We start from the raw sequence: 26,094 nt of genomic DNA on the forward strand, positions 1-26,094 counted from the left end.
ATCTTGAATCAGAAATTCTTCAAAATGCATTAGACGAATTACCGGAGTTCCACCATTTACGTGTTGGTTTTTGTTATCTTTCAAGGTAGTTATCGACAACCAATACCACTGTGTTGGAGAGTTTGTTGGAACCTAATTAACAACTTCGTGCCTCTAACTCGCTCTTTTCAATTCCATCCTATCGACAGTTTTTCCTCTTCCTACTACATCCGACAGGCAACCTCGAGCTGATACTGGCGCTCTAATGAAATTCCTCAGAAATTTCCCAATTAAATTCTAACCGTGGTAGGACGTTGAGTGACTCTCCATGCGAGTTGGCATAGCTCGTTCGCCTTCAGCATTAAATAAGCGAAGAGAAATTCATTTCCATTGGACTTTGCCTTTCGAGTCGCTATTGCTTCTACAGTGCAGCATACAGGAGATCCTTATCATATTCACGTTCAATCCAGTCATCCCACGAAATCGAGTTGCTGTAACGAGATAATATTCGTTATTGCTCCTGTTGCACACGGTGACCATGGTACAAACCCACCACCAAACCAATCCTTCGCCGTTTACGCGCATGAACAGTTTTTCAAACATTCGCAATTCGTCCCGGTATCGACGGCGCCTACGTGTGACTTTCAGCAGGATAAAGTTCATCTGCTTCTGGTCCCCTGCTGCGGAGGAGGATGGGAGGCAATGGGGTTGTTTTTCTCAATCCCACACTATCCATTTACTGAACAGTATTGGCCGACGGACCACGCTTCACGTCACGCACAGATCGAAATGTTTGCCCAATCGAGCAAGAAGGTGTGTATTCTTCTCTTGGAACGAAAAATACATACACGGGTAACAAGATTTAATAAACTGAATAAAAGAATAGAGAGCTTTGTGCGATTGATGGATTTTTTATGCAGTATTGAGATCTTTATAAGAATCCATTTGAGAGGACATATTGTCACCGTACCGTACTATTACATTTCTGGCGAGAATTGCAGAATGCTCCAATAAATAATTAAGAAACAACTTCTCCGCATCATTAGTGTAATTGGTGTGGTCTCGCCGGGTTGAAGTTTTAGATTAAAAACCACTACCTAATGACGAGGACATTTTTCATCAAGTGGACTCTGTCGTACCGTCCTGCATGTTTGATACGCTTCATTTCTTTTAACGGCTGGTGGGAATAATCTAATTAATATGCGCGGGCTTTATACAGCACGGAATTGCGGATGTATTTCATGCTGCGGTTGAAAGCACAGGACAATTTGTTAAAACTATAGTGTATGGTTTTATTAAGATTTTTCTTTTATGTCTCCGCTCCGCGTACATTCGTTACAGTAAAAAGAAATAATAACGTTATCATAGTGTTTTTTTGTTTATACTTGCTATCTGTCTCTTCTGCTACTCGACAACATTCAAAGTATTGTATATATAGATATATGTTTTTGTTGTTGAACCTTGGCTATCATTTCTAATACGTGTGAGTTCATTCATTCGCTCTCTATTCGATCCTCCTTGCCGCTTGCTCGCAATCTGCATGGAAAAAGTTTTCAGAATAATAATAATAATTGTAATAGTAAACATAATCCAAATCGTTTCCTTAACTATCTCTTCTAAATTGTTTCTCCCACGATCGATTTGCACCATTCAATACTACACCCTTTAGGGATTGTCCCCACTATTGCAAATGTAAATATTCGTATCAATCCAGAGTGTCTGTCGTTCCGGCTAGTCGTAGCTAGTAGAAAAAAGTGGGCCGCCAAAGGAATAGGGCAGGCTCCGGTTCACACGCAACTCTGTTAACAATGGCGCACTGGAAATGTGCGCGCTGCATATCAATAATTATTGCAACGGAACATGCAAAATGGAAGATAGGAAAAATGGGACGGGTGAAGAGGATATTTAACAGAAAACAATGCAAAAACAAAGTAACAAAATTTCTATCATTAAATACTCATGATTTTGCTTCATCCAGCATCCATTTCGCGCGTGGGACGCGCGCTCCTTGATCCCAACCTACTCGAGATGTCTACTCGCATTTATTTTTGACCGTTATCATAATCTGATTGGTTTGGTGTATCAGGTACAGGGCACTTACGAATACGGCATTTGCCCTAGAAAATAAAGTAAAAAAAGCCCAAAACCGAATTAAAGTATGCGAAAAGAAGGAACATTTATACCGACACTTACTCTCCTTCTTTGAAGTACTCTTTGAGGGTGGTGCTAAACTTTTTGGAATACTTCACAAACTCCTTCTTCCGCTGTTCCACCGCCTGCTTACCGGACGAGCCAGGTATGAAACCGACCACTTCGTTGACCGCATCGAGCAGCTTTTTAATGGCACTAGCTATTTCTCTGTAAACAGGGTAACAAATCAGATATTGGTATTGACTGTTGAGGACTGGGAGAATAATCAAAGGATAGCAATTTTAAATGATACGATATTTGATTATGTGCATCTCATTAGCAACTTAATACGTGCATTAATTTCACAATTCTATGATATTTTGTTTCCGCACCGTACGGCACATGTAAACATTTCTTTAAAAAATTTTAATATTCTCCTCACGTCCTACTACTGAATATGGTTTCATATCGTGTAATTACTGTCGGATAATTGGTGATAGTGATGGGAAAATACTCTTTATCGGAACGTAACAGAATCAATTTCTTTTCTAAACAAACGGAACGAACCTAGTAGATTCGCTGAACACGAATCCTCCAGCAATACGAGAAAGCTAAAGCAAAATATGCTGATTGCTGGTTCATAATTATGCATTCTTCACAAATACAATACTTCTTCATGACAGCTATGGAAAATATGTGAAACAGAAGATGAATTTTAAAAAAGCAAAATGGACATGTAATAGAAAGAATGACAAAAAAAAATTGTTACGATCGAGTGATCGTCATGCTAAAAAATAAGGCGTATAAAGAAATATGTAACATTTTTTATGTTATGTTATGTTTTTCCAAATGCAAGATACAGGCCGATTGTAACTAAAACCGCTAACCACCATGGTTATCCCATATTGAAAAGAATAAAGAGAATCTTCTTATTTAGTTCCCACCATTCTAGTGGATATGAACTTAACATGTCATTGAATAATGTTGGAAGAACCTATCGTGATTCTTTCTGAACCTAAAAAGCAACGAGCTTAGTAGGTTCGGATCGAAATACCCATCACCAGTAAGTGTACTGTTTTAATTAATATCCCTTCAATACGCTTCGCCGTGTTTACGGTGGTGGCTTACTTTATCGTTTCCAGGAATGTTTTCCTATCCGCTATCTCATCCGGGATGCGGCTCAGGATTCGTTTCAGTGCTGCCGACTTTTTGTTCAGTTCCTGGAATGCATCCTCCGTGCGATTTAACCTATATTCGATCACTGTAAGGGGGGGCCGATGTAAAACACAAAAAGAAAAACACGCATGAATGGAAATATACAATGACGGAATTATAGATACCATGCCCTTTGGGCGGAATAGCTTACAGTCCGTATCTGTGGCCGCACCCTGCAGTCTGAGGATGCTTTCGTTCATGTTCACATTGATGTCACCCTTCTTGATGATGCCCATGACCAGATCGTACGTCAGTCCCGGGTGGCTTTGTTCCGCCTTGGTAAGCGCGGCACGCAGCGCTTGTGATGCGACCACATCGCGCCTTTCAAGCTGAAAGTATTTGAAAAGAAAATCGTGGACATCGTGAGTTACGCAACGAGATATGGAATGGTGTATTAACTTGAGTAGATATTAGCGAACGATTGGTCCGATTAGTGGCTTTTCCAAATGCATTAATTTTATGACCCATAAATCGACACGATAAATGGCAACTGTCGTTCGTACTGTGGTGATGATTCAGAGATCGGCGGCTCTGAACGGAAATGCCATCTCTAAGATACCACCACCCTGTTTTATTTGCAAATCGATGTAGTGGTCCGGGCTAGTCTCGTGCAAAATCAAACAGAAATGAAAAATAGACAACCCCGTTCGACACCATGGCACGCTATAATCAATCGATTAGCGATGAAAAGTGAATCGTAAACACAACATCCTGGTAATGAGTTTGGTGCTGCTGAGTTGCCCGTATCCGCACAGGGTCGAACGATGCAGGAAGCAAAAAGTGGTTTATGCAAAATGTACATTAAACGCGACCAGCTTTGCGCGGCGTTCCCGTACCCATAGATGGCACTGGGAAGGCACGTACATTGTGCCTGCGCTCGGTCTAAAACAAGAAAGACGACTTTCCCTGTACCATGTTTCGCCCCTTTTCGGGCCGCGAAGAAAACACAAACCCGCGGCTGTCTGCGGATTGGTTGTGTAGAGGTGTGTCTATTAACAATCTATCTGAAATATGATGTATGTTGCTGCCATTACCTGGGACAATATTGGTCGTATCAGAATCGGAAGTACCAGGGATGTTACGACGGGCGCATCATCTCCCATTGTCATTGCTTGAAAACTCGCTGGTTAGCGATATTGAAGGGTGCGCTCTGGGATGCAGTTGTAGCACTGTTGCTCGTGCTTTTTTTTTCGTCGACGGTTTGGAGTACTTGCTGGCTCGCAACCAATATACTGTTATCAGATTCCAGCAACCACTATGAATAACACTTTATCACACACTTACGCACAATAGTTAGGCGATAAAGCACCCTCAAAAACGAGATCAACCCCCTTATTGCACACTTGCACAGTGACCAGCGAATTGGCCAGCACGTTCATCTGGGCATTTCGACTGCCGACGTGATTATATTTCCTACGGAAGCTTTAATAACACCAACACCGCTTCCGGGAGTCTGAAAAGTTGCGTTTTCTTGTATGAATTATCGCCTCGACAAACTGTGTTGTGTGTGCAGCAACTTTTGTGGAGCAAAAAAAACGAAATAAAACCAGTTCACGTAAATATTTTTTGACGTTTCAATGGTTGACAGTGCGTTTGACGTGTCATATTTCGTAGAACAGTTGTAGCACAGAAGGAAATGAAATGGACCTGCAGGAAACTTTCACAAAAAATGTTTTATTAGGAGAAACACAATGTTTCGGGGGTATATGAACGTGAGATATTTGACAATTAGATTGAGCATAAATGATTGAAAATTAAATAATTTCCTCAAATACGACAATTAGACAAAAAACATTCCATGGAAGTGGTTGAAATGTTTCACCAAATTTGCTACGTTTTATTCCGGAATGACATCGGAATGGACTCCGTTGTCAAAACAAAGCAAGCTAGCTGTACCTGTCATAACAAAAAGGCTCTTCGGAATGTGTGCCGCGCTTGCACGTTGATAAGGGAAATAGAAAATGCGTAGCGGCTGTTGCATGGTCCGTAATTGATGTGAGTCGAATCGCTAGTAGTGTGCAAGTGTTTCCATCCTTCGTTTTTCAGTTTGTGTTGCAGTTCGGTGGAATGTAAGTACCGTGAAAGGCGCTTGGTTGGGGCGCAATGACATGGCCATAACCTAAAAGATAGGTTGCCTGACATTCTGCGATGGTTTGCTTTTATTTGCAGGAGGAATTTTCATTCACCCTATTTCCGCGACTCTAGTGACAGTGAAGACGACGCCGAAATTGATATCGATCAGTTAGGTATAACGCACTTTCTAGTTGCCCGTACGGAAGAACTTTTGGAATACGACGTGAACTCGTCGGATGAAGCTGAGGGTGCATTGATTAGCTCGCCCGGAGCAGCTTCGGTCATGGATGACACGGATAGCGATGATACGTACGAGGAAGAAGACGGCAGTCAAATGTCGGACACTAGCGAGGGTTCCGACATGGAAGATCAAGCCACCCGCACGCCGAATGGCAACAAGGTTAACACAGCCAAAAGAACATCGAATGGCGATAGTACATCAGATTCGGATTCGGGTTCCGACGCGGAAGAGCAAGCTACCGATGCGGCAAGCAGCAACAAGGATGAAGCTACAAAAAAAGCACCAGATGGCGGTCCGTCATCATTAGAATCTGGTCCGTCGCATCGCGTGATAGACGATTATGATGAAGAGCTGGAGGATGATGAAGTGATAAAGGCGATCATTACAGAGATCAAGAAGCCACGCTCGAAACCACCGGACATTCAGATGGAAGATTTTGTCGTGGACCTATCGTTCCATCCGAGCAAAGATATCCTTGCCGTTGGAACGTCGGTGGGCGATGTGCTGATGTACAAGTATTCGAACGAACAAAATGTACTGGCAGCCACGCACGAGCTGCACACGAAAGCGGTCCGTTGTGTGGAGTTTGCGCGCGATGGGAAATCCCTCATTTCGACTGGACGGGAACGCTCGATCGTGGTGGCAGATATGGAAACGGGTAAATTTAAACGGTTCTGGGAAGCGGCACACGATGAACCAGTCTACTCGATGGCGGTACTCGGCGAGCATCTGTTCGCGACCGGCGATGATGATGGTACGGTAAAGCTGTGGGATTTACGACAGAAGGATGCCGTATTTTCGTTGCGACCAGTCGAGGATTTCATCTCGTCTATTCTTACAAACGGTGTGCAACAGAAATTCCTGCTTATGACGAGCGGAGATGGTCTTCTAACGACGATCAACATTGCTCAACGGTAAGTACAAATAGTGTACCATATCAAAGGGAAAATCAACGTCAAATAATTGATTTGGATTTTTTTTAGAAAAATGTACGTCCAATCGGAACCATACGAAGAAGAGCTCAACTGCATGGGGACTTTCAAGCGTGAAAGTAAACTGGTGGTTGGCACATCCAAGGGCAACTACTATACATTCAACTGGGGTCAGTTTGCATACCACTGCGATGCGTTTACGGGACCAAAGGCAAGCGCAAACCGTATGGTACCGATTACGGAGCAAATTGCCGTCATGGCCGGTGAGGACGGTATCATCCGTGCGATGCATCTGGTGCCGGGCCGCGTGCTCGGTATCGTCGGTCAGCATGCGATGGCCATCGACACGATGGACATCAGTGGGAGCGGAGAGCTCATAGCTACCAGCTCGCACGATAACGACGTACGCTTCTGGAACATCAAATACTTCGAAGACTTTGACGGTATCAAGTACAACAGCAAACCGGACCAACGAGCGTTGAAGCATAACCTGCCGTCATCGCAGCGCGTCAATGCAAAGGACTTCTTTGCCGGGTTGAATGATTAGAGGCGAGTTGTATGTCATCTATCGGTAAGCGTAGCGCGAAATCTTTTTATCAACTTTTTTTCGTGGAAAGTTGATTTGTTTTTTTTTTAGCATAAAAGCCATTCTTGTCTACTTGAATAGGTCCTGCGAATGTATGGTGCAGTCCAGTCCAGATGGTTTGTAGTTTTTTAAGCCTTGTACTGGCCGGCGGGCTGGACTTGTGTTTCCCGCCTGCGTGTAAAATGAAGCCTCGCACTACGATGAGAATCGGTGCAGCATAATTTCGAAACCCATTACTTGAGGTTTGTTAGGCCGTGCGTTTAGCAAGGCGCTAAAAAGAACATCTCAAAGCCTGTCTTTATCATTATAGCTGTGTAGTTCTTCGAGAAATAAAATAAATTGTATTTTAATTCGAAAGCCCTGTCTCCAATCTCATTCTGAACAGCGAACGCGACACTATAAACCCGAAACTGTCAATCTGCGATGGTTGTTTGTTTTGATCCGGTTTTGTGAGTTTTTTTCTGTTTTCCCCGCAGGATACACGCGCACGTGAATGCCGTAAAAGGACGTTTCAAAACACGGTGAAAAAGCAGTCACTTTGCTTTGTGCATCATCAAAACAGAAAGCACCGGAAAACAGAAGCATAGTGCTCCATATTGTTGAAGGTTTATCAGTGCTTATGCCATCATCTGTTTTAGAGCTCCTATTGCCGGTTGTGGAAAAGCGAACGCCGAACAACAAACGCCTCGACGACGATCGACCGTTCCTCGTGGAGTGGTAGCGCAATAGTCATCGCCATCATCGTCATCATCATCAACACCACAAACAACACCATCGTCATCTTCGGGTTTTGAGAACGAAGCGCATGCTGTCGCTTCCTTTTTAGCGTGTTTTTTTTCTGCACCGCTCGAGCATGCAAAAGTGCACCTGCACTCGCGTTCGCGTGTCAATCCAGTGCAATCGAGCTGTTCGACGCATTTAGTGCCGTCCTTCTCCGTGGCACCCGCCTGGGTCGTCCTTCCGTAGTAGACCCTCTCGCCTCCTGTCGCTACCCACAGACTCGAGCTCATTTTCCGACTTTCCTTCCTTGATAAGTTTGCTGTTTTTTCTCTTTCTCCCCTCGATTGGAATCGGTGGCAGAACCGTGGCTAGACCTAGACGTGTGCCGTGATTTGTTGACTATACATACCTGATTCGAAAAATCCATCCACAGCCTGTGTGCATTGCATGTGTGGACGGAACGACACACGCCGAAGTGGTGGCCTTCCATAAGCGGAACATAAAACTTTGAACCGTCCCCGAGGAATAGTGAAAATACGGTGCAACATGATAACATTCCGGCTGTCGAACGGTGTGTACGCGTATGCGGCCTACCTGGTCCTGATGGTGTACCTACTGTGGCCGGGGCGTTTTGCCAGCCTGTACGACTACATCGAGGGTGAGAACATTTACGATCAGCTGATACGCAAAACGACCAAAAACATCTCGCTGATGCGTAATGGACTGCGGTGCGATTACAGTGAAGTCATCGAGGAAAATCTCTCCCTCTATCGGCCACCGTACACGGAGGATATTATCAATAACAACGTCCGGCTCGGGGGTGAATACTATCCGGAAGATTGTCTGCCCAGCTTCAGTACCGCCATCATCGTACCGTACCGGCAGCGTGAACGGCAGCTGAATCAGTTCCTCATCTACATGCACAACTATCTCCGCCGGCAGCGCATACACTACCGAATATTCGTGATTGAGCAGTACGACCCGAAACCGTTCAATCGCGCCAAACTGTTCAACATCGGAGCGCTGATTGCGATGGGGCTGGACTATCCGTGTTTGGTGCTGCATGACGTCGACCTGATGCCGATGAATCTAGGCCATCTGTACGCTTGCTCACGCAAACCGCGCCACATGTGTTCGAGCCTGGACGTGTTCCGGTACAATCTGCCGTACCGTGGCCTGTTCGGTGGTGCGGTAGCCCTCGAATCGAGCGTGTTTCTCAACATCAACGGTATGTCGAACATGTTCAGTGGATGGGGCGGTGAGGACGATGACCTGTACGCGAGATTGCAGAACAAACAGATCGAGATATGTCGCTTCAGTCCGTCCTACAGTCAGTACTCGATGTTAAAACACCACAAGGAGGCACCCAACAAGGATCGGGTCGCGTTTTTGAAGAATGGCAAATTGCGCTACCACACGGACGGGCTGAATTCGCTCGTTTACAAACAGGTCGGCTTCAAGCTGCACAACCTTTTCACGCATGTACTTGTTGAAACATAAGGAATAGGGGTGAGCTTTTGTTTTGGAAGCAGAAAGAGCAAATTCATGTTAATATTACTCTTTAAACACGGACGCACCAAATACGTGGGTTTTTGTAGGCTCAGTTTCATTCCGTAGTCAATGTTTGAGGTAAAGTTTGTTACCGATAAGTACGAAGCCACCTGCCTACATGCACAATGTATTATTTAGTGTTTAGTTAGTTGTTTACCTTGTTAAGATTAGCTTTATTAGTTTCATTCCTTCCTTACATGGCTTTAAAAAGTTTTTGCGTTAAAATGGCTTATAGAAAAATCAGGTTGATAATGAAATAAGCAAGAATTGCCTTAATACCGACAAGAATTACATTAAGAATGGATGCCGAATGGGTAAGCATTGCCAATTTAGAAATCAAACACAACCAAAAGCGTAATGTGTTAGTATCGCAAAACATTTTTACAATTAATTCTACTCTTCGCTTACACAAGTTAATCAAGCGCGTTTTTGCGAGGAAAACGAGACACCAGTGTACGGAAAGAAGGGCAACAAGCAATACCAAAAAAAAAAGAAAAGGAATACTAAATTAAGTGCTACACAATTGCAATTGCAACTCTTACGACAAAAACGCATCCCGAGGTTATGCAGGTTGCTTCACACTAGAGTTAACCGTGGCACGTGGTTTGATTGGAACTTACGTTACAAACCGTAAGGAAAAAGGGCAAACTAGTGATAGTTATTCCTATTTATTAATCCCCGCCCAAATAGGACAGCACTAGGAGCTAAGGTGAACCTTTAAGTAGACAGTAGACAAACTGATAAAAAAAGAATACAAAACAGACTCTTAACACGCATAGATTGTAAGTAGGTACAGTTTTACAATTCAAGTTGAGGAACGCTCGCGGTATAGTACGTATACCTTTAAAAGGAAACGGAAAATTTTGGGGTTCCACCCTACCCTGGCAGGACCGATGTTTTCTTCTCTTCCCTTTTTGCACTCATTAGCGGAAGCACAAAGTGACAGTGAAGGAAGAAGGAAAAAAACAATTACCAAAAACAAAGCATGCTGCGTGATCAAAAACAACCAATACAAAGCGAACAAATAGGAGCAATTTTTAGATCGCATTAAGTTAGTACTGTTCGAAATTACGAATTAAAGCAGGCGCGCGCGCGTTTGTTCACGGCCGCGGTGTACTGAAAGCACGGAGGTTCGGGGGAAGTAATTGATCGCAATTTTAGACTCGTACTTAGCAAACAAAACTCAATAAATCAAATTCAACTTAATTAATTAAACGCTCATATTGATACCATTCTGGTAAGGGTTTTTGAGGAAAGAAATAGGAAACTCGGGTAAAATAGTAATATGTGTTCAGCAGTCGACGGCTCTTTGACGCACACGCACCTTCATCCTTTTCACTGGATAAACGACGTGGATAAAGTGTCAAATTCTAAACATAGTACAAACCACCCATTTGCTCCATTATTCTTTATCGGTTGTTTAATGTGAGCGCCTCTACAAAACCTTCCCGTCATCGGCGTCGAATGATGTAGTGAGCAACTATCCAGCGGACGGATAATTCGTGCGCCCGAATTCGGGCCACTCGTCCAACCCGCGATCTCATAAATCACCATGCGCGCGCTCGATCTCCGTACCGGAAGGTGCTGTGAAGACACTGTACCATCTCGCACCACCCATCCAGCTGGGGCGAAAATGTGCGGCTCCGATGCGCGCTTTTTCTCCATAATTCACCACCCGTAACAGCTTCCCGAAAAAGCAATAGGCGTGAGCGTGCGCGCGCGTGTTCGTGTGCGCGTAATCGACCAGCAGACACGTTTCCGCACTTTCCCGGGTGATGGCCCGAGCACGTGGTGGTGGTGGTGCAAACAACTGCGTGAGTGCATGCACGGTCGGTGTCGGAGTGTGTGGAGTTTTCCACGGAGCGATAGATAGAATGGCGTGAATTATCGCACTGGGGTAATTAATTTTTATTAATTGTTTTCCAGTTAGTGGCGTGATTTATGCATCGTGCCGTTGGATACTGCGGAAGATACGGCATTGGCAGTGTGGAGTCTGTTTTGAAGATGTAAGGGCTACTGCACACCGGACCGAACCTCCCGTACCTTGATGAGGCGATGATCATTAGAACGAAGAATCTGACTGATGGGTGGGGGAAGCATTCATGCCGAGAGTCTACACAGAGGATCGTGAGAAAAGCATCCTTCGTGGGATGCAACTCATTATGAGTTTAATGATCGAGTCTCACTTCTTCGATCATCTTGAGAGCGTGGAGTATGTATTAACGCGAGCTTGGATAATTAGTCAAGTGTAGAATGGCGTGCGTTGGTAACGAATTAATCCATGTCCACGAGTTTGGAGTTCGGTCCACTAAGTTCGACTAGTTCCTATGGTAAGGTGCATATGCTACAAAAAACTCAGAATGCCGCTCGGAACGCTCGAGGAACTTATTAGCTTATGATAGATAGAACAAAGCCCACCAGACACACTCACCCAGGCGAGGGAGTACCCTGTTTATTGGGTGATATAAATGAACCCGCTTTATTGTCCAGTAAGGGGGCTAATATTGTCGCTCCCCCGTTTAGACACACTGCTGGAGATTATGTCCTTTGTGCAATCATTCGCAAAATTTTATGGCAATCAGATTACCCCCTCCCTGGGTGGTGCGGGGGGTGTTTGGGTGTCGCGTACGGGCCCATACCGACCGGTATCTTGCAGATGGAATGTTACAATCATCAACGCACGTCCATTTTTCTTCAAGATCACGCCTTAGACAAGTTTATTGCCCGGGGGACGGGAATTATGATGGGATGGTGTTGGAAGGGTTGTGTAGTACCGTTCCAACTTCTTCCCAATGTCGGAAGCTATCAAAATCCTACAAAAAAAAACCCCAACTACGGTACTCCACTGCTATTCCGGGACCATATAAACCGATGTCTTCGTGGTTGTACACGATTGCGGGATAAAGAATCGGTCACATTACCATTAACTAGAGGTGTCAAGTTTAGGTGGGGCCGAGAACTCTCGCCATTTGCTCGGTGGTTTTGCCGCTTTGGTCAACGGGGTAGTTTTTGAAGGGCATCCATCTGGTTGGTGGTGCTGGAGCGCCAGCTTAAACGCCATTCGTCTGTTCAACCCACGCCCGGGTACGGTGCTGTCTGTTGCATGGTGTGTGTCCCCGTACCGGTCACTTCCGCAAACGCGCTTGGTTCACCAATTTCTCCTCATAAATATGCGAATCGAGAATCGGGTCCAGTCAGAACGGGCGTGAAAGTCGACCACGGGGATATGCAATTGAATCATCGGTCCGTTCTCGGTGGAGTGTCTCGAAGGTGTTGGAGCTGGGGCGGATGAGGTGTTCCAGATTGCGGTCCGGATGCTTTAAAGAGCAGCGGGGAAACATGGACCAGGACCTCTGGGCCAGACAACAATGAAAATGACGAGTTCTGGTGGGGATAGAGAGTCACCGGGGCACTTTGGTGCTTGGGTGAACTCCGATCCAGACCAGAGACCAGTATACCGTGCGATTCGCTTGCCACTGTTGTACCATGTTATTGTTACGGTTACGATCTTGTTTATTTGTTAATTTATTTATGAAGAAACCTCCATATCCCGTACGAGGTGGACGGCGTATGACGGCTTATGTTCAGGTCTCAACCCTCGAGATATGGTTGAGCTTGATTGCTTCGCTACGCGCCGCGTTACACCGGGAGCCGGAGCTACAAGTATAGTCCATATTTTAGTAGCTGTATGATAATCGAGCCCGGGCTCGATGCCACTAGCGGTTGGTGGTGCTCGATTCAAATGGTGATTCCTGTACGATTGCCACCGGATATTGACTCCCGCCACCGTGGTAGCGATCGGAACATGACTCAAATGCATCCAATTTAAAGCCAACGTGTACTGCGACTGGAGGGACACAATCGTAACGGAAGGATGGTGAACGAGTTGCGTTCGGGGTTTTATTTGTGAATAGTAAATCGTTGTAGTAACGTGCGTACGCTTCTTCATTGACAAATCATCCGGTGGCGGTTACATTGATTGAAACATCCCGTGGACGATCGCCGATGGACGCAATGGAGTGTTGGCATTCGAAGGACTCTGAATACATTTCCTCTCAACAGTGTGCGCAACATCATTCAACGAGCCATAAATAGGGAAGGGTCTCCACTTCTACCTGATCTGATCATGTGGAATGCAACGTTTTGTTTCTCATTTGCACCTTTCTAAACTTTCAATTGGCATCTCGGCACTGTGTAATTGAAGCAATCGAACGATCGTGTTTGATGATCGATTCCAATGGAAAATATCAGACAAGTACTATTATTGCTAACCGTTACAAACAATGAAGGTGGCGTAAAAAATGTTGTATCGCATTAATTTCATCATTCGATCCCCTTACCAAAGGCACTTTTAAAAGGTTTTTAAAGTGCCTCCGAGCGTTTTGTTGAGATGCAGTCGAGCTCCATTATCACATGACGAATTTGAACACTCCAAGCAATAGCGCGGTCCAAGACTGTTGACTTTGTCCCGCCAGTGTCCAGGATTCGCGAGTGCGATCACAGTTTAAGAGGTTTGCAAATTAATGTACATCTAGCCTTTAACCCGGCGCGTTAGTCACTAGCGGAGGCCCCTTCTCGCCGGCTCGTTGCAACAATTGAGAGCGCAAAACCTTCAGACGGTTGGCTCGGTTGGCTGAACGCGATGCGTAGGCTGGTATCGTGGAAATGATCGAGCCGCTTTTATTATTTTACCGTGCCGTCCCACCGCACAGCACAGGGGAAGGTACGCGACTACGCGCCATTGAGCAAATAGTAGTGTAAAAGTAATAATCGAAACAATAGTCCATCTGTCAAGTTGTGGTACTGCTGCTGCGCTGTACTCCAGCATGGCGCCGCACCTTCGAAACGATCACCTGTTTGGCTGCTCCGGTTTGCTGGGAGGAATATTCAATAAAGCAGAAATTAATAAAACGCTCAATCTTGCAATTGGGATCTGCTGGTTTTATTTTGTTTCAGTGCACTTGGTAGGACACTTTCCGAGTGCGATCGATCTCAACAGGGTGTCGACGGGATACGGGAAAGATCGCCTGTATCTAGATATTTACGTATAATGTATGCAGCTTTCCGTTTGCCGATCACCTGGAGCCTTCATAATGCATACATTGTGCAGGAATGGCACACATAAGTCACATGACGGTACGCCAATCGGCCGGCGTGGAGATTCAGCGCATCGGCAGGACGGCAGTGCAACACGAACGTCAATGTCAGTAAAACCGCAAACTCGTGCTGCTCGCGATCCTCGGCGTCGATCGACAATTATTCAAATTTACCATAATTGAAAAAAAAGTAATTGTCGTTTCGATCGTCAGTCGGGTGGGTCGTGTTTTGGTGTCGGTAACTCCGCTTGTGAGTCATCCAGCCACAATCCATTCGAAGGGCGCCTGTCGTTTTCGGACCGGTTGTTGATCTATGTGCTAATTAATGCTACGTACGCATCATTAATTCGGTTAGGTTGTATTTGGGGCACCGTCAAAACGATTCTAGGTGTACTCGGTGATGAAGCCTTAGTTAGGAGCGTTGTAGTTGTTAGTACACGCTGACGACTTGGAGATCTATTACTAAAGGGTGTCCAAGATTTAATTGCATCTAGGCGAAAATGCTGTAGAAAATTACCCAGTTGACCAATCTTTTCCAAACTATCAGACTATAAAACATAGGCCAATAGGAAGTTTCATTCAACTTCAATACCATAACCATATGATCGCATCTTACCTCTTAAGGATGCTTCAGGACTTCCTGCTTTACAATAGCACAATATTTTTCAGGGGGCTTTCGTTAAGGTGCGTCCGTGGGGAAGTCATGTCCTTGGGTAAGAAAATGATCGCCATGATTTCGTACCATTCCAGATTAAAATTGGAATAGTGGCACCAAACTAGAAAAGGGTAAAAGATCGTAAAACCCTCACCTTGCTTCTACCGAAGAAGTTGAGGCATCTATAGCCACTGCTTGAGGTACATCTTCCCGTTTAAAGTCCCGGTTAGTGTTGGGTGGTCAGATTGATAATTCTAGATGAAGATTTGAACTGGATGAATCTGAATCTCTATTTTAAACATTCATGAATCCTCGAAGGTGGGAGTCTTAAATGTCCCAAATCGTCCCAGTAAGTCCCAAATTGTGGGTCATGTTATTGTTTTTAAGATAACTCTTTTTTTTCATTTTTTTTATAAAACAGTCAACGTTTTTAACGTTGTAAATATTGTAAACAATACATTCTACACTAATTCTATTCAACATTTCAAGAGAAAACTCCCAAAAGGCTAATTTTCCACGGCGTTTATTTCTATTGATGCAAATTGAAGCGGGACACTCTTTAGTTGTAACTAGGTAAAGTTGACGATCAATTTTAGAAACTTCAAATTTGATCAAAAAATTGAAGACAAGTTTTTCTTTGTCAGGATGTTAAAAACTCTATTTCTGACATTCAAAATAGGGCACTGCTTGCGGTTGGATTTGGGAGATGCTGCACTCAGTAGCAGTTTGTTAACTCCGTAATCCTCTCGAGAGCTTTGCGGATGTAAAGAAATTATAAAACATTGGATAATGAATCATTTCTAAGCAGGATTTGTTTAAGGCAACAGGATTAGTACACTCGTGATCACAGGCTCTTTTGTTGACACGTCAGACAAAAACAACGAGTAAAATAATCTTTCCAGTCCATAAAATGCCTTTGTGGTAAAGAAAATAACAAGAAAACGCTAAATTATTATGGCAGTTAGAAAAATTATTCATAATCCATATTTTATGCAGCGGCCCAAGAGAAATTTTTGCCCATAAAGACGACCATCGTAACCTCGCATTATATGCAAAGACGCTCATTTAGGCACACTCCACGCATTTCGACCATATCAAGAGGACAACTTCCTTCGTGATAGTGTGCCGATTGGACACCAATTAACATAATGAAAATAATCACCCTCCTGTTGATTTCCCTCCTCCACATCACGCCGCTATTATTAGTCACAATAAATCGGTTTTAAACGGAACGACAACGATCAGCTGCGTACAGGTTTTTTGAGGGAGGTTTTTGGTTAAACGATTTTGCATTCATTCTGCGGCCTGTCCAAACAAAACCCCAACAGCCCCAAACAAACAACCCGCTATAAACCTTGAAGCGGGGTGCAAATCAGATTTATGAAAATCTTCCACTGTCGCCAAATTGACGAGACACACCGGGGCACAGGAACGCTGCGCCGCATCCAGCACACCGGTAGTGTTCCACCGCGTAAGCGCATGAAATATGAATGAAAACGGCACGCTGCGCGTACGTGTGCGTTTCCACGCGCAACATCGCATCTCCCGGGTCTCGTTAATGCGCAAAGCGCACCATTATAATAATTTAGAGCCGATTTAATGATGGGGATGACAGTGGCCGAGGGGAGTCGAAACGGAGTTGAACAATCACCACCGCTCGAACGCTGGCAGGACGGATCTGTCAGCAACCTGTTAATGTTTTCGGACAGCCGCACACGTTTGGCGCCACTTGCTCGGTTTGGGGTTGCCATTGGCAGTGCGTAGAGGGATGTGTGAGTCTGTGTCTTTTTTTTGCCCTCTTCTGTTTCGCTTAGTATGTCTATTGCTGGTGTCTTTTGTTGATCAAGTTTGACGTACGGACAGACAGGGGATAGACACTCCCCGGACCACACCGGGATGGCGCGTACACGATGGCGTTACACGTACGAGAGGCCATGCGGAGGCGTAGCTGCATTTAATAAATTGTACTCCAGCGCCCTGTCATTCTTGGGCAAGATCTCGACCAGGAAGCCGCGATCGCTGTACGTTCTACAGCCAGCTGGATTGGCACGCGTCCATTATTGTGGTCAAATTCGACGACAGTCGGACATCCCGAAAGAGGAGGACGCCGGTTAACATGTTAACGTGTGCAATATTAGAATCCCAAATAAGGCTCCGTGGCCCAAAATCTGTATTGGTGGTGTTTGATTTACAGTGGAGACAAATTACCATTTTGTTGGTGGTACTGTTTCCGGTGGCGTCGTACATGCAAGAACCTTGAGCTTTAGACGCATACAACACGCAAGCAAACGATCGGATGTGATGGGTAAAGGTGCCCAAATGGAGATGAGATACGTGAATGTACCGAAGAATTGGGTAATAACTGCAATGTGTCCTCCTTTTCCTGGTGGACGTTGTCCAAATAAGGAGGATCTCCGAGAGAAACGACCAGCAAGACCTGTTCACACGCTCACTGCATCGTCCATCGTTGTTACCGTAATCATCTCAGGAAATGACGCAACTCACCGCAAACTCTCCCTTTTTAATCTTTATTAGACTGTCCTGACCAACCATGTAAATCCCAACCGAACGGACATAAAAACTGATGACTGGTTCTCTTATCTGGTTGACAAGCTGTTTTTTTTTTGCTGTTGTGAAGCTTAATTCTCTTACCCAAAGTACTGCGAAGGTAATTGTGCGAATTCTGACGATATCATATCCACCTGGCGCAGTCTTTCTGACTGATCTTTCGCCCGGCATCCACCGTCCCAATCGTACGTCCCGATGAAGTAGTGGCGTGCGAACAAGTTTACAACCGTTGTTAATACAAAAAAATAACAGACGCCCCTCCTGTCTGACCGAGCAAAACTAAACGATCACAGCACAATCGTAAAACGATCGCTTCACAAGGCGCACTAAAACTGGCGTGTGGCTTTCGCAAAATCAGTCAGTACCAAGTGGAATAACTTCACCGACTTCGACGCCGGTGGTCTTCGGTTGTGATCCGGGGGCACCATCTGGGCACAGCCACGGCATCAGCATCACCCGGACGAGATGGTTCATTTGTTGCGTCTTTACGAGTTGTTATATTTCGTATCGCTATTAGCTGTTATGATTGGGTGGCTACACCCCAAACGTGCGTGGTACACACCTTCTGGTGAAGGTCGTGATTGTTACGCCTCGTCGAAAGATGAGCTGTAACACCTCCAGTGCCGTTTGGGCACTGGGGTACGTGGGGTTGAAGTTGGTGCAGTGGCTTTCGATTCCAAATTCAAACTCAAGTGCGAATCACACGGTAGCATAATGTGACGGCCACGCACATTCCCTTTTGGCGGCTGCTGAAAGCGGACACTTGGAGATCCTACGCACCGTGAAGAGGACACTTCACGCCTTCGATTGGGTTGTTACCGTATCGATGCACAGTTTAGATGATGCAATTGGTGACCGATCGATTGCGGAATGTATGCAATTGAGTCGACAGTTGTGAGGTATTTGTTGGTGCTGGTTGTACGAATCGAACGGAAGCTGTGACCTGAAGTCACCTGAAGTCATCCAAAGCAAATAAAGATGTTCCTTTTTTGTTTGGTCTGTTGCAGAAGCCTCTTTAAACTACACTGGTATTTGCTTGACAAACTTTTCTCTTTCTGCTCTCCAAGGTCTTGATTGGCATATTGATATCTTTCACTGTTATAGCACCAATTTAGCTTCAATTGACCGTTTGGCATTTTGTGGTAAGATCTCTGCATGACATCTCGTTTACCTTTTCCTCTCAAAAGAAAAAGGAACACATGTTCGCTTACCCCGGCACAGTATCCACATCCTTAATAAACTCATTTATTACGCAAACTGTATCCGAAACAAGTGTCTTGTAGCGTCCGTCGCGTTGTTTTATACTGCTCGCCGGTAAAAAACGAGCCGATAAAATATGCAAAAATGGCAAACGATCGCTCAAATGCGCACACATTGCCAAATCGGTCGCGCTTAATGATGACATAAATAAGCGAATGGTACATTCGAAACAGCGGGGATAAGCGAACGCGCGAGTGTTCCGGGACGTTATTATGCACTGCCAAAAAACAAAAACCCCAAACCAGAGCTGTGGTTGCAGCGGCTGGTGGCGGCACTCGGGAGGCGCGCGGTGTCATGATAAATCTTTGCAACATCGCTTCCAACCAGCATCCGACCGGGCGCGCTAAGATCGAGAATGACAAGTGTGACTTCATCGGGTGACAAGTGTCAGCCCAGGGTTGGCGAAATCGTATATGGAGCTGTAATGGTTTAAAATTTGCATATTGTCACCTGTACACCGGCATCTTGCCCTGGTGCCGTCTTGCATCGCGAGCCAAAATAATCACCTAAAAATTCTTACCGTCCAAAACAGCGGCCAGCGGACGCATCAATAACGCATCGGCTGGGGGCCTTCAGCAGGTAGACCGTGCCGTATCGAACCGATCACTTTCACGGATCTTCGATCGGTCGCGTGGGTGCGTTGTCTGCCGGTTTTTTTTTTCTTATTTCGAAGCAAACCGATCTCAAATCACTCGAATTCATCTTCCCCGTGTTCGAGGGACGAAAACGAGTCTAAATCGTACCTAATAAGCCAATAGGTAACGCTCGTGGTCCTAATCTGTGGCCGGTCGACATGTTTAGGAACACGGCGCAAGCGAACATAAAACTCGCTAATTTATCGCACTGGAATAGGCAATGGGAGTTTGGAGCTGGAATTAAATAATATTTTATTTCACTTTAATTGATGCTATAAAGCAAATTTACGAGAGTGGTTTTGGGAGTGGAAATAAATTAGTGGTGTGCGGTACACGTTGCGGTCATTGTTGGGATGCCGTTTGTCCGTGCGTAAAGAGGTTTCGTCTTTGGGACCAAGAATGTGGCATCATCGGTCGGTGTGCGTTTCGCCAGCCACACTTGACCAGCAGATCGGTTTTCCCTTGTGTTTATATGCTCCACCTGCTGAGGGTGGCTTTTCCTATCCTCTCACGTAACTCCGTAGCCTCGCCCTCCGTGGTATCACTCTAGCCGTCGCACCTTGTGGCATTTGGGATCCGTGGAGAATGTAACATAATCCCTATTACGCTGGTGCAACGCAACGCTGGACACGGCCATTTGGGGCCATTTTTAATGTGTGCCTTCGGGGATGGTTGTCTTTTTTCACGGGGTTGGGTGTAAAAGGTTGGGCTCGCAGTGATTTTATTGCGTCTGCATTGATGTCACACCGATCGTCATTTACAGCTCATCGACACTCTCGTTCGTTAATGGGTGCTTCGGGCTGGGTGAGGTCGGGTTTCGTCCTGCTTGGAGGGGTAGATAATCCGGGTCAGTTTAACGCGATTTAGCTTAATCCGGGTTTAAAGCTCCACTCTTACGTTGAATACCGTAGTAAAGTACCGCGAGCGCTCGGAGCAGTACGAGAATATTGCAAACAACCTGACACATGACGAGAAATGGCATGTTGGCAACTGTACGGCTAGGATGAATCCATTTGTTCTAGAGCTACTGGACGGAAGGTGTAGTATAAACTGTTCAAATAATCGTTTGAAGGTGGGCAAACATCACATCACATCAAACACCATCAGCTGCGTATGCACAATAAATCCAAGCAGTATATAACGCGCGAACATTCTTACGTCGTACACGTTGTTAGAGTGAGGTGAGAAACGGACATTAAAACAGTCTTATAACACTACTTCAACATCATGTTTAACAAGGTGTTTTCACTGGCTTTTGTAACATGCGGACTACTCGCCATTGTTCAGGTATTGTGACGCTTATTCCTACCTATTCGAGTACACTAAATCCCTGAAATATCCTCCATGCAGGCTGCAAGAACGGTTAAGGAGTGTGAAAAGCAAATGCCTGCCTCCTTAAAGAGACAGCTGTGCGAGGTGCGTCAGTACAAGATCTTGGGTGGGCAAGATATGGACAGGCACATGGATTGTGTGATGAAGACGCTTGGGTTCGTTCGTCCCGATGGCACTGGAGATGTGAGTTGCCCCAGCTCGCCGCCACGCATAAAGTCCGCTTGTTAATGGCTTTTAATTGAATGTTCTTTCGCAGTACCATAAGCTCATCAAACCACTGAACGCGATCGAGAAGGATCGTAAACATGATTTCAATCTGGAAACGTGCGGTGGAAAAACGATGCGCCTACCGGTGGGCGAACGTGCGAATGCTTACTACACGTGCCTGCTGAACTCGTCGTCCGCTGAATCGTTCAAGAAGGTGTTCGATCTGACGGAGCTGGTAAAGGCTGGCAAACTACCGGCACTGGCACAGTACGGTGCACAGGTGGAGAAGCTAATGAAGAAAATTGATGCAAAGATTTGCAAGTGAATCGATTGATGTTGGTTAGTAAATGGCAAACGAATAAATATGTGGTTGTGTACAGCATTACAATATTTCTGCAGGTTTAAGTGTTATAACGATACATATTATACCTAATCCACATTGATATCTCTAAATTCAAATATGTGAAGATCGTAACATTAATCATGGATAACTTTCAGCATTTGAAAAGAACAGCCTAGTCGAGATTTATCGGAATTTATCTTGTCTTGTCTTGAGGACTTGTCGGAATATGCGACAATATTTAATCTAGTATACTGTTTCCTATGTTCATCCAATGGTTTACTAGAACTATTTTCAACGTTACAGTTTGTTAGCGTGTACTACAAAATGTAGGTTTGCCCTGAGGTCCAACAAACCAATAACCGTTCCCAATACGTCAATCTCGAAATTTTAAACATGAAGGAACTATAAACAAATATCATTTACAAAGTATAATTAATAGTACCGATTACAAACAGATAGGTTGATCGCGAGTGACTTTTCATGCGGAAAAAAAAAACACATTTGCTTGATCGTAGGCGTAATTTTACTCTCCAGTGTAAACATTGATTTCTTCTGTGAAGATGAACAAACATTGCAACTTTCACTATTTGTTCAGCACCATCTGTTGGTTAACTTCAGAACTGCTAGGGTTGTAGAATAAAACGATTGCACGATAAGTATAACCACCCACAGTGTCAAACGCAGCCTTGAATACGAAACATGTTGGGAAAGAATTTGCTAAACGTGGTGCTCGTCTGCTGCATGTTCTCTTTGGGGCAGGTGAGTCTTACACAAAAAATCGTTTATAAAAAAGGTTCAAAAGCAACATTCTATTTAATATTTAATTCTAGGCTAGAAAGGAGCAAACCGTTGAAGAATGTGAAAGAAACATTCCTGAATCGTTGAAGGGACGCGTCTGTGAGCTTCGTCAATATACACCAGTGCAAGGGAAGGACATGGATAGCCATATGCAATGCGTGCTGGAAGTGGTTGGCTTTGTGGAGGAAACCGGTGATGTAGTGGTACGTATAACAATACTGAAACAATGATCAGTTTTTTAGTTCTCTTGCTATACTAACAATTAAAACAGTTCCAGGAACTACTCGGTGTGTTGAAAATGGCTGACGATAAGCTGGATCACGCTAGTAATCTTAAAAAGTGTAAAGCTGATGCTGATCCGGTAGCGAGCACTAGCAAAGCGAATACGTTTTATACTTGCTTTTTGAAAACGAGCTCGTCGCCGGCATTCAAGACGGCGGTGGATTATGTGGAGCTAATACTAGCTGGCAAACTACGTTCGGACATGCCATTCGATGCTAACCGTGTGGCAGCATTAATGAAGCAAATTGATGATGGTTTGTGCTCATGATCGAACCGTGTATGATTTGAATAAATAATGAAACAAGCAGCAACAAATGACATGTTGGGTATTTGAATGTATTGACACTTACGTAGACTTCACTGAAGGTCTCCAATATTTAGCGCACCCTCTAAACGTTTGCTTTATGTCTACCTATACGCCCCTAAACGATAAATCAATCCAATGTCTGCTTTTTACTTAAACTTCCAAAACTCACTTATCTTGGCCCAAACTCCCCGGTATTCCCGTACCCGACCGTGTATGTGATATAATTGAATCCAACCAATGTCAAATAAAACCAATGGTGACCAATGTCCAATAAAACTGGATTTTTTTTAACCAAAATAAATATTAGCGCATAATGTCTAGACTAAGATTTTCTCCAGAAAATTGTGGTAGAATGTATTTTCCAAGAAATTTGGTTCACTTTATGCAGCTGCTTAATTGTATGATAAACCCTTACGACCCTAGCGGTCAGCTTGGGATCTAAAGCGGACAATGTAAAGTAAATATTGTTTGTACACGTTTGCAGCTGAAGCGTACGTAGACTTATCTTGACTGATGATGGTAGTTTTTATTACCATGTTTGTTATTAGCAATATGATTCATAGCACTGCATGAAAATTATTTTCTGATGCTTATACATGGTTAATGTGCGAATGGAACTCACATCTTTTGCTCGCTTTGCTTAGATCATCCGAATGACAACAAAGATCGGCAATAATTAATCAGCTTTAATAAGATGTTTCAACACGCAACTGTCTGACATTCCTGCATGTAATGTTTACCAAACACCACCTGTAGTTGGACCATATGATCAGTATTAAACCACACCGACTTTGGCTCACTTGCTCATAGACCACGGTGAGGAAGCATCATGATGAAAAAAATTTTACTGAGCATTGGACTGGTGTGGTGTCTGATCTCTTTGGGACAGGTACTTGTACTTAGATTGTAGGCTTCTTACTAATCCATGTTGTGCAGAGTGGATAACTATTTTCCATTATACAGGCCCGAAAGGAGTCAACGGTGGAGGAATGTGAGAAAAATATTGCCGATTCGCTGAAGGATCGCGTCTGTGAGCTGCGTCAATACACACCAGTCAGTAGCGATGATATGGACAATCACATGCAGTGCGTCCTGGAGGTGGTCGGATTTGTAAACGAAAACGGTGGAGTGAAGGTAGGTACAGCTTCATTTCCATCTAATAAGTGTACGTGTAAAAGATTTCCCCCCGTTCTAACGCGAAGGAAAACGAGCTGCTGACACTGCTGCAGCGCGTCGATAGTAGCGTTGACCATGCCGCCAACATGAGGAAATGTGAAACCGAAGCATCTACCGTGGGCAATGCAAAGAAGGCAAACACTTTCTACACTTGCTTCTTGGGCACGAGCTCATCGGCCGGATTTAAGAATGCAGTCGACTACAATGAGCTTTTGAGGGCCGGTAAGATGCAGCAGAGCGATCCGTTCGATATGGGCCGTGTTTCGGCACTGATCAAGGAAATTGATGACGGTCTATGCAAGTAGGCAGGAACATTGTCGTTTATAATTCAGATAATATTGTACAATAATTGAAAAACATGCATAAAATGTTGAAAGCAAATAAAATTCCAGACATCTAGCACGTGAACTAAAAAGTTATCTCAGTAAAGAAAATTCATAAATCCCACGTACAGCACAGCGTCTTGCTTCTTTGTAGAATATCCTGCCCTGGCTATTAAAATAATCTTGGCAAGGATTATAGTTGAACTTATTTCGAAATAAGATCCGCCTGACATAGATTTTTTTATATTTAGCTTGAAGGGAATAATATAAATTATTGATAATTATTGAATCGAATTGTTTGTGTTCCAATTTCCGATCTTAATTCTTGTCTTTTGTAGTCATGTCTTGTGTAGATGATGGATTGGGCTGTGTTGGACATTGTTGATGCAGTGCATTGATAGTGGCGTTGGTCTTCACACGACAGAACCGACCCTAAATTCCACCTGGATTCAGCCCCCGTACGCAGGGTCGACTATCCTGCTACTTGTAAACAGAGTCAACGATAGCCAGAAGTGGCAGACCTAGACAACCTCTTGAGGTTGTTGTGCAGTAACTATTTGCGGCCGATTAATTAATCTCATTGATTTTTTATGGAAGAAAATGATTATTTCAATGGAATAGAGCTAGATGAAAAGACTAGAAATAGCTCCCACTTTCCAGAGAAACAGTATTTATCACGGAAAGTTTAGTTATTCTATATGTGATAACTTTGGTAGTAGTGCCAGTGCCAGTAGTGCCTGTGGTAGCGGCACCAGAGTATTTGGTTACGTGGAACAATAAATCAATACGGCCTCAGCGTTATAACGAAGAATAATGTAATAAATTTAATACATTTCTGAAACACTCGCAAATACTTATGGAGTTCTCTCGTGTTGTTGAAAACAACTGATGTCCTGGAGAGACAATGATATCTTTCATTTATTATGTAAATATTTCGCTAAGTGTGGTTAAATATTTATACGAGACTAATGGCTTTGCAATCTATTTGTCTGGTACCAACAAGGCACTCTTATATAAAAGTAGACATGTGACTGTAATTAATCAAACAGCAAGCTCCAAGATCAACGTGAGACAACATGCTCGTGATCGTTTATTTATTCGCGTTGTGCTTTGTAGCAGTGGTACAGGTAATTCTGATAAGCAGACATTTTTTTAAACTTATACTCCTAATTAAACATCTCTCCAGGGTGATACTGTACAAGAATGTGAGGATAAGTTGCCACCATCATTGAAGAGCAGACTGTGTGAGATACGTCAATATAAAATAATCGAAGGACCGGATATGGATAAGCACATCGATTGCGTTATGAAGGCGGTCGGATTTGTATACAGCGATGGTCGGGGTGATGTAAGATGCAGTCGCTTAAACAATTTACACTATGAAAGTATTTATCACAACGCTTCCCTTACAGTATCATAAACTTTACGATCCATTGAATGCGATCGAGCAGGACCGTAGACATGATGTCAATCTGGAAACATGCATCGGTGAATCGGTGCGTGTTCCAACAAGTCAACGGGCACACGTGTTCTACAAGTGTTTGCTGAACACAACTACCGGACGAACGTTTAAGAAGGTGTTCGACCTCAAGGAGCTGATCAAGGCTGGAAAAGTGCCAAAACATGCCAGATACACCGCCGAGGTCGCTCAAATGATGAAGGAAATTGATGAGAAATTGTGCTAA

At 44.2% G+C, this 26,094-nt stretch overlaps 7 protein-coding genes across 7 annotated transcripts; 6 read left to right on the plus strand and 1 right to left on the minus strand.

Moving 5' to 3' along the window:
• Positions 1-2,011: 2,011 nt before the first annotated feature.
• LOC128711470 (programmed cell death protein 10) lies at positions 2,012-4,433 on the minus strand. The gene is made up of 5 exons (XM_053806348.1): positions 4,359-4,433; positions 3,476-3,653; positions 3,238-3,370; positions 2,173-2,337; positions 2,012-2,096 (listed from the first exon to the last, which is right to left on the minus strand). The coding sequence occupies exons 1-5, from the start codon at positions 4,431-4,433 to the stop codon at positions 2,012-2,014; spliced, it is 636 nt and encodes a 211-aa protein (XP_053662323.1).
• A 582-nt stretch (positions 4,434-5,015) lies between these two features.
• On the plus strand, positions 5,016-7,117 carry LOC128711076 (WD repeat-containing protein 55 homolog). The gene is made up of 4 exons (XM_053805941.1): positions 5,016-5,036; positions 5,371-5,393; positions 5,494-6,552; positions 6,622-7,117. Exons 1-4 carry the CDS (start codon positions 5,016-5,018, stop codon positions 7,115-7,117), a joined length of 1,599 nt encoding a protein of 532 aa, XP_053661916.1.
• A 1,305-nt stretch (positions 7,118-8,422) lies between these two features.
• LOC128714505 (beta-1,4-galactosyltransferase 2) lies at positions 8,423-9,376 on the plus strand. The gene has a single exon (XM_053809380.1). The coding sequence runs from the start codon at positions 8,423-8,425 to the stop codon at positions 9,374-9,376; it is 954 nt and encodes a 317-aa protein (XP_053665355.1).
• Positions 9,377-20,868: 11,492 nt separating this feature from the next.
• LOC128711079 (37 kDa salivary gland allergen Aed a 2-like) lies at positions 20,869-21,505 on the plus strand. The gene is made up of 3 exons (XM_053805944.1): positions 20,869-20,928; positions 20,992-21,156; positions 21,230-21,505. Exons 1-3 carry the CDS (start codon positions 20,869-20,871, stop codon positions 21,503-21,505), a joined length of 501 nt encoding a protein of 166 aa, XP_053661919.1.
• Positions 21,506-22,222: 717 nt separating this feature from the next.
• LOC128711156 (37 kDa salivary gland allergen Aed a 2-like) lies at positions 22,223-22,871 on the plus strand. Its single transcript, XM_053806021.1, has 3 exons — positions 22,223-22,282; positions 22,354-22,524; positions 22,593-22,871. Exons 1-3 carry the CDS (start codon positions 22,223-22,225, stop codon positions 22,869-22,871), a joined length of 510 nt encoding a protein of 169 aa, XP_053661996.1.
• An 868-nt stretch (positions 22,872-23,739) lies between these two features.
• Positions 23,740-24,391, plus strand: LOC128711077 (37 kDa salivary gland allergen Aed a 2-like). The gene is made up of 3 exons (XM_053805942.1): positions 23,740-23,799; positions 23,874-24,044; positions 24,113-24,391. Exons 1-3 carry the CDS (start codon positions 23,740-23,742, stop codon positions 24,389-24,391), a joined length of 510 nt encoding a protein of 169 aa, XP_053661917.1.
• Positions 24,392-25,485: 1,094 nt separating this feature from the next.
• LOC128711924 (37 kDa salivary gland allergen Aed a 2-like) lies at positions 25,486-26,094 on the plus strand. The gene is made up of 3 exons (XM_053806815.1): positions 25,486-25,536; positions 25,596-25,757; positions 25,822-26,094. The coding sequence occupies exons 1-3, from the start codon at positions 25,486-25,488 to the stop codon at positions 26,092-26,094; spliced, it is 486 nt and encodes a 161-aa protein (XP_053662790.1).

The sequence above is a fragment of the Anopheles marshallii genome, chromosome 3 (assembly GCF_943734725.1).
Source record: "Anopheles marshallii chromosome 3, idAnoMarsDA_429_01, whole genome shotgun sequence".
In the NCBI taxonomy this organism is placed as follows: domain Eukaryota; kingdom Metazoa; phylum Arthropoda; class Insecta; order Diptera; family Culicidae; genus Anopheles; species Anopheles marshallii.

Excerpts from the sequence above, each read along its gene's own strand:
- LOC128711079 (XM_053805944.1), top strand. The coding sequence starts at position 20,869 with ATGTTTAACAAGGTGTTTTCACTGGCTTTTGTAACATGCGGACTACTC. Across the intron at positions 20,929-20,991 it reads GACTACTCGCCATTGTTCAG|GCTGCAAGAACGGTTAAGGA; the intron begins GTATTGTGACGC and ends TCCTCCATGCAG. Across the intron at positions 21,157-21,229 it reads GTCCCGATGGCACTGGAGAT|TACCATAAGCTCATCAAACC; the intron begins GTGAGTTGCCCC and ends GTTCTTTCGCAG.
- LOC128711156 (XM_053806021.1), top strand. The coding sequence starts at position 22,223 with ATGTTGGGAAAGAATTTGCTAAACGTGGTGCTCGTCTGCTGCATGTTC. Across the intron at positions 22,283-22,353 it reads GCATGTTCTCTTTGGGGCAG|GCTAGAAAGGAGCAAACCGT; the intron begins GTGAGTCTTACA and ends ATTTAATTCTAG. Across the intron at positions 22,525-22,592 it reads AGGAAACCGGTGATGTAGTG|TTCCAGGAACTACTCGGTGT; the intron begins GTACGTATAACA and ends CAATTAAAACAG.
- LOC128711924 (XM_053806815.1), top strand. The coding sequence starts at position 25,486 with ATGCTCGTGATCGTTTATTTATTCGCGTTGTGCTTTGTAGCAGTGGTA. Across the intron at positions 25,537-25,595 it reads GCTTTGTAGCAGTGGTACAG|GGTGATACTGTACAAGAATG; the intron begins GTAATTCTGATA and ends ACATCTCTCCAG. Across the intron at positions 25,758-25,821 it reads ACAGCGATGGTCGGGGTGAT|TATCATAAACTTTACGATCC; the intron begins GTAAGATGCAGT and ends CTTCCCTTACAG.
- LOC128711076 (XM_053805941.1), top strand. The coding sequence starts at position 5,016 with ATGTTTCGGGGGTATATGAAC. Across the intron at positions 5,037-5,370 it reads TGTTTCGGGGGTATATGAAC|TTTGTGTTGCAGTTCGGTGG; the intron begins GTGAGATATTTG and ends TTCGTTTTTCAG. Across the intron at positions 6,553-6,621 it reads ACGATCAACATTGCTCAACG|AAAAATGTACGTCCAATCGG; the intron begins GTAAGTACAAAT and ends GATTTTTTTTAG.
- LOC128711077 (XM_053805942.1), top strand. The coding sequence starts at position 23,740 with ATGATGAAAAAAATTTTACTGAGCATTGGACTGGTGTGGTGTCTGATC. Across the intron at positions 23,800-23,873 it reads GTCTGATCTCTTTGGGACAG|GCCCGAAAGGAGTCAACGGT; the intron begins GTACTTGTACTT and ends TCCATTATACAG. Across the intron at positions 24,045-24,112 it reads ACGAAAACGGTGGAGTGAAG|GAAAACGAGCTGCTGACACT; the intron begins GTAGGTACAGCT and ends TCTAACGCGAAG.
- LOC128714505 (XM_053809380.1), top strand. The coding sequence starts at position 8,423 with ATGATAACATTCCGGCTGTCGAACGGTGTGTACGCGTATGCGGCCTAC.
- LOC128711470 (XM_053806348.1), bottom strand. The coding sequence starts at position 4,433 with ATGACAATGGGAGATGATGCGCCCGTCGTAACATCCCTGGTACTTCCG. Across the intron at positions 3,654-4,358 it reads TACGACCAATATTGTCCCAG|CTTGAAAGGCGCGATGTGGT; the intron begins GTAATGGCAGCA and ends AAATACTTTCAG. Across the intron at positions 2,338-3,237 it reads ACATTCCTGGAAACGATAAA|AGAAATAGCTAGTGCCATTA; the intron begins GTAAGCCACCAC and ends CCCTGTTTACAG.